At 42.9% G+C, this 12,880-nt stretch overlaps 2 protein-coding genes across 2 annotated transcripts; both read right to left on the reverse strand.

The window, feature by feature from the left end:
• Window positions 1–359: 359 nt before the first annotated feature.
• Window positions 360–6,903, reverse strand: LOC138604495 (myc-associated zinc finger protein). The gene is made up of 8 exons (XM_069676449.1): window positions 5,859–6,903; window positions 4,441–4,591; window positions 3,837–4,231; window positions 3,343–3,599; window positions 3,130–3,193; window positions 2,616–2,787; window positions 2,054–2,489; window positions 360–1,204 (listed from the first exon to the last, which is right to left on the reverse strand). Exons 1-7 carry the CDS (start codon window positions 5,889–5,891, stop codon window positions 2,164–2,166), a joined length of 1,398 nt encoding a protein of 465 aa, XP_069532550.1. The 5' UTR covers window positions 5,892–6,903; the 3' UTR covers window positions 360–1,204; window positions 2,054–2,163.
• Window positions 6,904–7,762: 859 nt separating this feature from the next.
• Window positions 7,763–12,306, reverse strand: cdipt (CDP-diacylglycerol--inositol 3-phosphatidyltransferase (phosphatidylinositol synthase)). Its single transcript, XM_069676003.1, has 6 exons — window positions 12,152–12,306; window positions 11,478–11,612; window positions 11,026–11,179; window positions 10,508–10,589; window positions 10,350–10,431; window positions 7,763–10,195 (listed from the first exon to the last, which is right to left on the reverse strand). The coding sequence occupies exons 1-6, from the start codon at window positions 12,210–12,212 to the stop codon at window positions 10,053–10,055; spliced, it is 657 nt and encodes a 218-aa protein (XP_069532104.1). The 5' UTR covers window positions 12,213–12,306; the 3' UTR covers window positions 7,763–10,052.
• Window positions 12,307–12,880: the final 574 nt, after the last annotated feature.

Genomic DNA, 12,880 nt, shown 5'->3' on the forward strand with positions numbered 1-12,880 from the left:
TTTGTTGATTTTTCATTGACATCTCTGTCGTCATACAGAATTGCATCATAAATTATTGGCAAATCAATGTTGTTGATTAATCGTTCCTACATTATTCTGCCGTTTCCTATTCAATTTTAAAAGCGTGTGTCTTGACATGGGAGAATATAGTGCAGGCGAGTCTGACCAGCTCTCGGAAAGGAACGGAGCTATAAGAACCGGCTCCCTTCAAAGAACCGTAATTCCCAACACTACTCTGCTGTAAACAATGCTAACATTGACTTAGCTTTGGTGCTTCAGGCCACAACCACGAGAACATTTGTGCACATTCAACGTAGGCTTATGAAGAACTTTCAACTTGAATCCACACATGCATTTCACTGCTTTTTAATACAGTAGTAACGAGGCGCTATGCACTATGCATCGAGTACAATCAATATGCACAGCCACAGAAATGTGTCACCAAGGTAGCTACAAATTACATGGCAATTTACCTTTTCAAGAATTACAAATCAGCATCCAGAGCGAAGATCATATGAAGCAGAGAAAAGTTTGCACATTCAATGTTCATGGGGAATATACACAAACAACTATTAGTTTGCCTTTATCCGCTATATAAAAGTGTATGTACAAGATGGCCCATCTAAAACAGCTGTTCCCATATCCTGTTAGAATATCCTTAGAAGAATCTGACAAAGGCAAACTTGGAGACTGCTTTGTAATAAATTAGGGGGGAACTGAGATAAATCATGTTAATGTATATTAGAGGTGTTAAGGTCCTCCTTATAAACAAACACAGATATCATGGAGTATAAATGATCAAAAACAGCGAAAGGTTTTACATAATCATGACAGGCTGTGCAAGTTAGTTGAAAATCAAAACAATGACATCATGGCAGATAGAAACAGCTAATTGCTAAGCCATATTAATAAAAATACACATGAACTTTCCTTCCTAATGAATTAGCAGAGTTTTCCTATTAGTCTAATCCACAGTCTCTTCTCTGGCGTCTGACTCGCAGGACGTTGTACAGGATGTAACATGTACAGTGAATAGTGTCTCTCAGTGTTCGCAGCAGGTGAGCTGTTTAACATTGCTGGAGGAGCCTGGCGTCACAGAAACAGGCAAAAGGTCCAAAAGGGCCCCGTGAGACCATGAGCGACGCTGAGGAGGAAGGACGAATTCCACGGCAGCTTCTGCAGCTCTGTGTCCACTTCTGGCAGTCTGGTAGGAAAAGGGAAAACACAAGCAGTTCATACTAAATGGACTGTACTTATATAGCGCTTTTCTAGTCTTTGCGACCACTCAAAGCTGCTTTTACACTACATATCACATTCACCCATTCATACACTGATGGCACAGGCTGCTATGTAAAGTGCCCAACTGTCAGTCAGATATCTCCGGGTTGGCTATGCCACCGGGAGCAATTTGGGGTTCAGTGTCTTGCCCAAGGACACTCTGACATGTAGCCTGAGGGAGCTGGGGATCGAACCTCCGACCTTCCGATTGAAAGACTACCGACTCTACCGCTGAGCCACAGCCGCCCTACTACTAAATCCATCCATCCATCCATCCATCCATTATCTATACCGCTTATCCTGTTCAGTGTCGGGGGGGCTGGAGCCTATCCCAGCTGTCATTGGGCGAAGGGCGGGGTACACCCTGGACTGGTTGCCAGTCAATCACAGGGCCGACACATAGAGACAGACAACTTTTCACACACTCACACCCACACCTGTTGGCAATTTCGAGTCACCAATTAACCTTACAAGCATGTCTTTGGACTGCAATCACAGCTTATTACAGTCATGCATTCATATGTATGTCATGTAGAGCCCCGCTAATACTGATTTTAGAAGGGAAGAAAGTACAGATTAACGTGGATTGGGCAATTAAGGACATTTATCAGACTTCACACAGGTCGCTCTACAAACAAAATGCTTTAAACAGCTTCTTCAACACATGTAATAGAACTCACCAGCACTAACACCTGGAATCATCTGGAAAAGCTCATGTATCCCCTCCTCACTAACACCAGTTTAAATGTAAAAAGAGCAACATGTTCACACACACCTGGATCGGATGCTGTCTCTCAGTCCTCTCCTCCACGAGTCCTTGTTTTAACCAATTCCCCTTCCAACATCCCCAGCCCCACCCCCCCATCCCCTCACACCCCCAGCGTGCTAGCTGTGGGGCTGGGGGGCAATACTGGAGCAGTCAGTTACCAGCAGTCCCACTGTGCTAGCACTGGACACGGTGACGGCCACGCTGGTGGTGCCCACAGAGCCTGCGCTCGTCGGGTCGGGGCTGGGGTCGCCCTGGTTGGCGTGTGTGCCCATGTGACCCTGGAGCTGCGTGGCCGTCTTGCACTGCACCCCGCAGAGCTGGCAGAGCAGCACCCCGCCTGCCCCGGTCCCACCGAAGCCCCCCCGCGCCCCTCCACTCTCCTTCCACTCCTGGCCGTGGTGCTTCTGGGCGTGGACACGCAGGTAGGTGAGGGTGGTGAAGCCTGGGAGACAATCGATAAAACTTCTTAGATGTATGTTCTTTATTTAGCCTTGTTGAGCCTATTTCGTACAGAAATAATCATAATAACTTTTAATTATTAGTTATGTAAAGGTATCATGTGTCTTACTGCGGTTGCAGAGGTGGCACTGGTGGTGCTGCGACTGGTTGTGGACCCTCATGTGGTCGGTGATGTACGCAGCCGACAGCAGCTTCCCACAGATGTGACACGGCACCTTCTCCTCGTGACGGATCAGGTGGGCGCGGAGACGATCCCGCGTGGCGAAAGCTGACGTGCACGTCTGTGGAAATTAGGACATGCACGTTTACACGAAGTTATAAAAGGAGCCAGAAACAGACACAGAAAATAGAAAGGTTAATGATATGGATACAATCATGGGAAAGAGAGAGAGGGAATGAGATGCAGCAAAGGGTGATGGATGGAATTACACCCTGGCCCTTGTAGTGAGGACGCGCACACTCTACCAAGTTAGCTACCAGAGCGCCCATAAAGTTCTATTTCAAAAAGATCCATCATTATCATAATAATATTAATCATCATCATTATCCAGTGTTTCATGGTCTATATGATTCACAAACCCATATTAGTTGAAATCCAGTAAACAGACAGATGAAGACGTTACCGTGCACTTGAACGGTCTCTCTGTAGAGTGCACCTGTCGAACGTGGCTGTTGAGGTGGTCCGGTCTGCAGAAGAATACACAAACAGTGCTTGTTTTTGCAAATGACAACATTGCAGAAAGGATTCCTAAAAACATGGCTCAGAATTCCTCTCTAAAGCTGCTTGGTGAGGACTTGTGTACAGACTTTTAAAGGGCATGCATTCGAGTTCGTACCGGGAAAAGGCCTTGGCGCAGTGCGGACAGATGTAGGGTTTCTCCACGCCGCCTTGGTGCGAGCGCACGTGATAGCTCATCCTGTCTTTCCTCTTGAAGCGCTGCTGGCAGATGGGGCAGGAGTACGGCTTCTCGTCGGAGTGGGACAGACGGTGGCGGTTGAGGTGGTAGACGTCTCTGAAGGCCTTCCCGCAGGCCTCGCAGGCGTGGTTCTTCCTCACCTGGTTGGTGTTGGGACTGGGATTGGGATTTGGATTCTGTGGAGAAGCAGCGGAGGAGTTATGTTCAGAGATCAGATGTCGGTGATGTTTCTTTTGAGAAAGAACGTGGTCAAAATTCCCAAATAAATAAAAATCGAACAAGTTCATGCTTGGGTCACAGTTTTTGTGCCAAATTTGAAAAAACCCTTCGAATAACAAGGTCATTAAAACCCTGAATTTTCCTTTAACGTTGGTCTGAACTCTCAGCATACATATTTTACTCAGCGCACCCACCTGCTCCATGGAGCCCACGACTACAACAGCTGCCTGGATGGGTTGAGGCGGTGCAGCCATGGTTACAGTTGCCGGGGCAATGGACACAGAGACCGGCTGGCTCTCTTGGTTGGCGTGCTGACCGGGCTGGGGGAGGGCGTCCGGGGCAATGGTGGTGGGGGGAGGGAGAGAGGCAGGCTGGGGCGGCAGGGTGAGCTGGAGGAGGGAGAGAGGGATGGTCTGCTTCTCCACCCGCGCCACCTTCGCCCCTTCCTCCTTCTCCCGGGCGGCTCGGTCCTTCATCTTGATGCCCGTGTGAACAGACTGGTGCCGCCGCAGGTTGTAGCTGTTCTTGAACTCCTTGTTGCAGGTGGCGCAGATGTGGGCCGGCCGGGTCGGCTTGGTGAGCGGTTTGACTGTCGGACACAGCGGAGGAGCAGGATTCGATAAAATATTCCGTGATATCAAAGTCTGCAGTGCTAACATTTTGATGTTAGCACTGCAGACACTGTGTTTCTTGTCTGTAAGGGAGCAATCCATTCAAATCCATTTTGATTTAAAACATTTTTTTGAATCAGTCAAAATGCAGCACAGTTTAACAGACCACCCTGCAGAGAAACCTCACCAGGAAGTGGCTCCTCGCTCAGGGCAGCGGTGTCAACAGTGGACGGCGGCGTCACGATGAGCTCTGCTGGAGGACTCTGGGCGCCGCCGGTCAGCTCAGGCAGCAGCTCGGCCTGCAGAGGCGCCTCGGGCTGGCTCTGAGTCGAAGGCGTCTACAAACAGGAGCATATTTATTATTAATCCTTCAGTACACAGTCTGGCAATCTGAACGTAGTCTTTGATGCATCTAGTGTTAATAAACAGACGGTTGGACGGTATTAGTGGCACACCAAAAGGAGGTTGATGATGTTGAGTAAAGGTTTGGTTAAACATTGGACTTCTAAACAATCTCTTAGTTGAGAAATAATCTTCAGATGAATTGATAAAGAGAATTATTGTTAGTTCCATCACCGCTCAGTCATTATCTAAGTTGGGACTCATAAGACTATTCCAGGCGTATAGACCTCCAGGGGCCTTTAAAGCCTCACGTGTCTTAGTTTGTTGCTCATAATTTAGCTGCAATATTTTACTGAATTTTGCAATAACAAGCTACAATAACACAACAAGAATTCTGTTACCTTCAAGTGAACTAAATAAACAGACATATAAAGGAGTGTACACTATGTGAGCATCATGTACAGTAAATATTGACAGCATTAGATCTAGTTTTTACAACAGCGACTTTTTATAATACAAGGCCTCCACATTTATCTAAGTATTGAAGCTCTTGTTTTAGTATTTAGTTGGGGATAAACAATAATGCTGGCATGTCATTGGTATCGTCCAATAAAGGATTAAAAAACAAATACTGGCATTGGCACTAAATGAACATTTCTGCTGGTCCGGTTCCAGTAAAAGTGATTACAAAGCAGGGTATGTTGTGGCTACACAACCAAAGCAACCCATGAACCAGGATAACAATTGCATCCAACCTCTAGTCCAAACATGGTCACTTCTGGCTCAAAAAAATAAATAATGGCAAACTTAAGGCTTCAAAATATTAGTACACAAACCAATGGGTTACATCCTGGTGGCTGCATCTTCTTATGTGTCTACTGTATGTTGTTGGGTCAGTCGCCTTCCTTGTCTAGCTTGTAATGTAGCCCTGCTAAGAAGTTAATCTGAACATGATAATAAGGCTATATAATTTAAAAAAAACACATACACACAACATAAAGGAGGAGGGGAGTAAATGGGACAGCCTTCCAAATTAAAAACTTTAGGTGACAAGAAAACCATCTCAGAGAGCAGCCACAACCTGCCAGCAGCCAACTTTACCCTGACCCCTCTCTGACCTCTTCCATTTTTTAACCCCCCCTCCCTCTCCAATAAAACCCCATGCAGAAATGTCAAACACCCCCCCCCCCCTCCTCCTCTTCTCATTCCTCCTCCCCAAAAACCCCAAACCACAGAGCAGCTCCAGCATCAATTAAGACTTACCTGAAAGAGGAAATTACTCCAGGAGGTATCCATCCTGAAGACTGCGGGGACTAAAAGCTAACCAGCCTGGGAGCAAAGAGGGGAGGGAGGAGGGCAACGAAGCCCAGCAAGAAATGCTCCAACTGCTGCTATGAAAACACAATCTGAGGCCTGTGTCACAGCTCCTCTCTACATGCCCGGGTTAATTCGTGGAAATATAGAATAACATCGGACGACAGTTAGCTTAAATCAACTGAAACTTAGCAGTGATTAGGTTGTAATGAGTTATGAATTATCGTGGCAATCTACTGGCAATATACAGGCACTGACAAGATGATTTTGTAAATGCGACAAAATGGTTGGTATCATGCTTGCTTTAATGGTGCATTTTAATATCATTGCTTATGTCTACTGTAAAAAAAAATGGTGAAGTGCATGCAAAATAGAGATTATTGTTTTTTACAGAAGATGAGAAGTCGAAACGTGCTAATCATAGTCAGCAGCTGTTCAGGAGTCATTTATTTGCGATAGCTCCGAAAAGGCCGCAGCGTCGGGTCCCAAGCCTCGGCGTTGCGTACACCTCGTCCCCTAACTAGAGAGCTCCTGGTCGGCCGCGGTCCATGGCTCCGCCTCGGTGTTTCAATCGACAGGATGACATCTTTCTCTTTTTTTCAAATTCTCTCCCTCTCTCTCCCTCACTCCCTCTCGCCCTCCCTCCCTCTCTGTCTTTCTTCCTTTTCTTTTTTTATCTCTTCTTCACCCCCTCTGTCCCTCTCCGCTTTAAAGGGAAAGTATTTTGTGTATGCACCCTCCTCGCGGACCCCGTCTCGTCTCGTGCCGTCCCTCTCGCCCCCGCCGCCGCCGCCACTTCTTGGTAGGCCGACAAAAAATGAAATCCGACATTTATAGAATCAGCACTGCTGTTATTCCCCTGCTTCGCTTAAAAGAAAACAAATCCACTAATCTATAAATACGCGGTGGGTCAACCGGACCTTACTCATCGGACGCAGCAAACTCTTAAGCTAAAATGGTGTCGGGTTTAGCTAATTCAAGGCTTTATCCTCGACCATCTTAAAGGTAACGATGCGCGCAAGTGCAACAGCTGGATCTAACCTCAAAACACATGACGTCCATTCTTGAGTGTGCCAGAGATATCGGCCCACCGAACTCCATTCAAAAATATCTCAAATTTAATTTATGCTTGCTTTAAGCACACAGTAAAAATCCATTAAGACTAAGTCTTTTTTTCCCCATTCTGAATATTTAGAAAAATAATTAGGCATGCAAACAATACACCAAGCACTATTTTTTTCACTTAAAATTTGTAGTTGACCGTGTGCCCTTTATGATTATGTGACAAAAAATGTGGTTTATTAAAATACAGTGTGAAGACAATGAATGAAAAGTAGGACAATAATTGTGTATAAATGTAATTATATTTGAATACCCATGATATAGTGCGTATATATGCAAGTACTGTTTGTTTTGTTATGTATGTACAGTGCACAGTCCTAATAAAATCAATGTTTTATGTTTTATACATTTACTGTGATTCACCTATGGTCACCTTTATTCTTATTTTTTTAACTGCACAAATTCATATCTGCAGGGAACATTCATTATTCATTTGTGTTAATATTTAGTAATTAATTTATGTCCACAGGCTGATCAACTGTTTATCTGCCATTTAAAATGAAGATAAAGACCCATTTCATCAGCGGAACTGAAAATAAGTGTTAACCTCTCAGAAGTTTTAATAAACATTCATGATAGCGAAGCAGCAAAAAAAAAAAAAAAGCCTGAATGAAACTTCCTTTGAGATACAAAACACGCTCCTTGACTGGTATTCAAGGCCTTGATTGTGTGAAAACCTGAAAAGATAAAGCCAGAAATTAAAACACAAAAATCTGTTTTTTTTAGTGCTTTTATTTTGTCGCTGCTTTTACAGTAAATTGAAACCAGCTGCACTCCAAACAAAATAACGATCAAGTATTTCAATGATAACAACAATTGATGTATTTTATATTAAGTATCAGACTTGGCTTTGCTGAAGTCTGTAATTATACATTAGTTATATATAATAATACATTCTTTGAAATAAGTTCCATCAAAAACAAGAGGCAAACATTTATATTTCACACATTCTGCTTTGAAACTTGGCTTTACATTAGTCCATATGCAGCACAAACGTCTGGTCAGTGACTTTAAAATGTACAACGCAAAACCATCAACGATAATACTTGGTGCTCTTCACGTGAGGTGTAACTTATGACCTGCATAAACTTTCTATCTCTCTATCAGGTCTGTTCTACCACAACAAAACAACATCTTAAATATCAAATAAGCACTAACTGATAACCATTTAACCAACACCAAAATATGAGCAAAATATCAACTTACAATAATGACAGCAGAAATAGTGGCTCGGAGGTCACAAAAAGGAATATGCAAGAACCCTCTTCCCAGTGCTTTGTAATGAAAAAAATGCTTTTTGTTTTGTCAGTAAAATTTCTTCTTTAACGGAAACAAAAGGAGATCGTCTGCATAAGCTGAGAGCTTCGGCTGTTTTGGTCTGTGTCGCCAATTTTATGGACACAATTTGATCTTAATTAATCTAAGAAAATTAATCAACATTAAAATAAATCAGGAATAGAGGTGGATATTTCTTGTGAGTCAAAGTGTGTATATACCTTATTGAAGAGTCCAAGATGATTTGTTTGAATACAGGAGGTGAAGCGTCAGCAGCAGTTTAGGTATCACAGCCTAACCAGTATGTTCTTTTGTTTTTTACAAACTGGCAATCAAAAAGTTTTGAATTAGTCGTTTATAAAAGATATTTTAAGTGCAAGTGAAAGATTTATTCACCTTTAATAAAGTGAGAGAGGGTTGATTAGAGTGTGGCTACAAAGTAGCTGACCTATGTAGATGCAGAGCGCAGCAGAATGTTTGGGTTGCTTGGCAACAGAAGTTCAGTTTCAGTTAAGTTGTGGAACTTGTCGAGTTGGTGGAGCAAAAATTAATCTGTTACAGATTGTTACTTTTGACTATTTGCCGCTTGTATAACTGTCGTATTAAAGCAATATCACACTTGAGGTTGTGATGTTATACTGAATATCAGCACGGCTGTGATTATCTAAGACCAAATCACAGCCGAGGTGATATTCAGTACATCACAACCTCGAGTGTGATATTGCTTAAATATATTTCTGGAATATTCTTTAGCTTGTGATGACTGAAACTGATCCCACAACAACGTTTCTTTTAGTTTTACCAGCATTTGTCAAATACTGCCACTGACACCTGCCTTTAAGCCGTCTGATTGTCTTTCATTCAACTTGTAACACCAAACTGCTGCTGAGCAAAGCTGTGGCCTTCCCTGTGTTGGGTTTTTCTGAGCTCTGCAGATTGATTTCACAAGCAAACAGTGTGAATATTTAACTCCACATCTATGATTGCTGAACAGATTGTAATGAACAGAACTGAAATAGATGCTACACAGAGCTTTCTGCTACAACATCTTTATAGTCATAAGGTTGTATACAGTACTGAAGAGGAATACTGGAATTTTAAACATGGGATTTATTTTTACATAATTTGACAAATGGGTGCTAAAAGTTTTGGAATACCTCCAGTAGATTGCTTCACCTGACAGCAGTGGAGCTGGCTGGGGAGATGCGCCTGATTTAAGTACATACCAATACATTAGAAGTGCTTGTTTTTTCTACAGACAGGCATCGATTTTTATTCTAACATCACAGAAAGGATCCCCACAGAGATAGACCAGTTAGTTAACAAGTAAGATCCACTGTTGAACCAGACACTGCCATTACACGCCTTTATTGCTCTGCAGATTACTCCCTCTGAATCTTAATGAAGACTAATAATAATCTGATCTCAGTGATGAAACTCTGCTCTCCTCTTACAGTATTTATAGCCTATGATCATTGTGTCAAACCTGTCAACAGTGAATGCTTGCAAAATTAATCGGAGCAGAAAAAAACAACTGCAGAAGCTTAAACTTGTAAATGATCCGCTTTGCAGACTCGCACCTGTCTGCATTTGGAATTTGAATGTCATGATATTTGGTCATAAAACGTTCTTTCTGATGATTGGCTTCGTCTTATCTAAGTCACCTTATTCAAATCTTCTGTAACCTTTAAAACAATAATAAATAAAAGCGTGTTGGATCTGTCGCTGAAGCGCTCACCCACTCTCTCACTGTGTCTTGGCGCTTTGCTCTCGCTCGGCGGCGTCGAGGGCAACCATGTTCTGCGAAGCCGTGATGAGGTGCACGACGCTGATGCCGGACTTGAGCACGCAGATGGTCCCGCACAGTCCCTGCAGCCAGTAGACCCAAGCTGCAGCAGAAGACACACAGCAGGTCAAAACACAGAAGCAAAACCCTCAGAACCTGCTCCTGCTGCGCGGTCAGTTTGATTGTTTGTGCATTATTGGTGATGCTGCATCAGTGGGCTCATTAGAGGGAGACGAGGAAGAGAAGAAAGATCTTACCGGCAGGTTCCGGGATGTGATGGAGGAGGTAGAGCAGACAGAAGAAGAGCTCGTTCCCAGCGCACATCACAAAAAGCACCGGCTGCAGAAGACAAACATCCCAGCATCAGATCCAGAAGAAAAACAGTGTGTCTGCGTGTGTGTGCGCGTGTCCTCACCTTGGATGTGTAGTAAATACGGAGGATCGGGTTGCCTGATAGGTCAATGGTCTTGTGACTGCTGGATCCTTTGACTGTTGAGCTGAAGAAACAGATAAGTGATGATAGCAGAAAATTAAAGGGGAATCTTTGGAGGCAAGTGCGCCTAATCATACACCAGAATCCATTTACAAATAGAGTCATTTTACCCCAAAGAACACAGGAGTTGCTGGTCTACTGCTGCCTTAATTAGATTATTTCATGATGGATAAATAACTTACATAACCATTATGTCTAGGTTGTACAGATTCTAGGGATATTAAGTATTTAAGACACTCAAATAACTGACAGGAAGTAACCTCCATGTGTAAAAGAGGGGTGTTCTCCCCATGACGCAGCCACAGAGAGGATCAACTTAAAGCAGCACCTTTATAGAAAACCACCTGTAACACTCATTAGTCATCCAAAGCTGACTTGACAAAGACCTGCTGCAACATTCGGCCTGAAGGGAAGAGGGACTCTACTCAGTGATGGTGTACCTGTGCAGGTGCAGCCAGTGGCTGGCGATGTCCAGACACATGCTGAGCTGGAACAGGAAGGTGTAGGACGGGTAGAGCAGGGACAGGTTCACCAGCAGACACATGGTGGCACAGCGGTCTGTCAGCATGTCCAGCATGGCTCCAAACTTTGTGCCTGAAAGAACACGATCACATACAGAAAGCGAGTATGAAAAACTCCTGTACAACAACTTTCACCAGCAAGGCATGGCGGATCGATTGTACAAAAAGACACTCTGGGGAGTGGGCTATTCATTTTTTCTTTAAGTATATTTTGTTTAAGGCCAGTTTTTTAGCGAGCCAAAATTAGCATCCCAATTAATTTGGGAATTCTGGACGGATTTGGTCCTGAGTGTTTGGTGCAATTTGTGCAAAAACCAGACTCACAAAAAGGAAGTTTTTCAACTGGAAGTTCACTCCTTGCTCATACGTACACTGATTGAGCGCCCGTGCAGCGTGACCATCTAAAGAATCAAGCAGGGCACTGAGCATGTAGCAGAAGACAGCTGGCCACGGACAGCACGGCAGCAGGTAGAAGGACAGCAGGGCCAACACAATCCTGGCATAACCTGCAGACAGAGAGCAGGGCACAGAGAACCAGTTATAGAGACCTTTAGACACATAATGCTAGACTTGGTTGTTTGCTCCTACAGAATCTGCATACATATTTGCATCAGCCCTGATTTGTTTCTCTAAGGATTATTCAGCCTTAACTCAATTGGGTACATAACAAACATTGTGTTGATGCATAGAGCAAAGAAAAGGATGGTTCAAACAACTTTTTGGTAGTTTAACTATAGACTAAATGAAAATTAGAAAGTAACCTACTGCAAAAATTGGGATGCATACATTTTAAGTTATTTATAGGCCCGAATAGCTCTAGTATTTCAAAACAAACGGAGCAAAAGCTAGACAAAAAGATAAGATAAGCTAAAGAAGATGTATAAATAGATACATAAATGGGCTACATTGTGTTTTATTTCTTTACTATAATCGGCACGTTTTTGATTGGAGACTGGCAGGACTTTGCTCTCAGCATCATCGACTGTCTGTTGGCTAACGCTAAGCTAGCTAGCTACATGTTGATAGAGATGGTTACAAAACTCACCGATCAAATTGGGAACGAAAAGGAAGATATTTTCCTGCTCCATCTTCGACGTTTCTGGCATTTTATGTTGGAAACACTTTTCTGTGTCAGTCAGCTGCGTGTGGGGCTAAGAAGAAACTCACTACAAACAACGGTTGAATCTTTTCTGAGCGATGACTTCCTGACAGCAACGTCCTGTCAAGCGGTTGTTTTCAGCCAGCAACAACAAAAGACGACTTCCGGTACATTTCTCTTTATAATAAAAGCGTCACATGGACTATTTCAGTGTTACAGAATTTAGACCTCTAATCTCAACAATCTCTTATGTAAAACATAACAATAAAACGTTTAAAGATGCCGTGACAGTTATTTTTGCATGTAGAAACAGCACAATTTATTTATGTCATTTGTAAACAACTTTGCCTCAACAACGTGAGGAGCTGCTTTTCCTTTTTAAAACTGCTGCCGTACCTTCTAAAATCATATACTTGTGATTGGTAGTTTAAATCACAAATTGTTAAGATTAACTGAATTAAGATTTTCATACTTACTTTTAATTTAAATACAATTTGTAAATGATTCTTAAGGTACATGTTCAGCATAAGACTTTTGAGTATTTTTACATCGTGCTTTAAATAACTTTATTTCAGCAAAGGTTCTAAATACTTCCACAATTAATATCTTTTTACCGATGTTCTTCAATAAAAAACATTCAAGTTGTGCTTTTGTTTTTAAAGACAAAAACCTATT

This window comes from Semicossyphus pulcher, unplaced genomic scaffold, assembly GCF_022749685.1.
Source record: "Semicossyphus pulcher isolate SPU_LCO1_2020_fin unplaced genomic scaffold, fSemPul1.0.p SCAF_25, whole genome shotgun sequence".
NCBI lineage: Eukaryota > Metazoa > Chordata > Actinopteri > Labriformes > Labridae > Semicossyphus > Semicossyphus pulcher.

Bases quoted from the DNA above. Each gene is read 5' to 3' on its own strand.
- cdipt (XM_069676003.1), bottom strand. From the start codon at position 12,212: ATGCCAGAAACGTCGAAGATGGAGCAGGAAAATATCTTCCTTTTCGTT. The intron at 11,613-12,151 runs GTGAGTTTTGTA...CTCTGTCTGCAG, and splicing joins TTTCGTTCCCAATTTGATCG to GTTATGCCAGGATTGTGTTG. The intron at 10,196-10,349 runs GTAAGATCTTTC...CTTCTGCTGCAG, and splicing joins TCACATCCCGGAACCTGCCG to CTTGGGTCTACTGGCTGCAG.
- LOC138604495 (XM_069676449.1), bottom strand. From the start codon at position 5,891: ATGGATACCTCCTGGAGTAATTTCCTCTTTCAG. The intron at 4,592-5,858 runs GTAAGTCTTAAT...TCCTGTTTGTAG, and splicing joins GGAGTAATTTCCTCTTTCAG to ACGCCTTCGACTCAGAGCCA. The intron at 3,194-3,342 runs GTACGAACTCGA...ATTCTTCTGCAG, and splicing joins TGCGCCAAGGCCTTTTCCCG to ACCGGACCACCTCAACAGCC.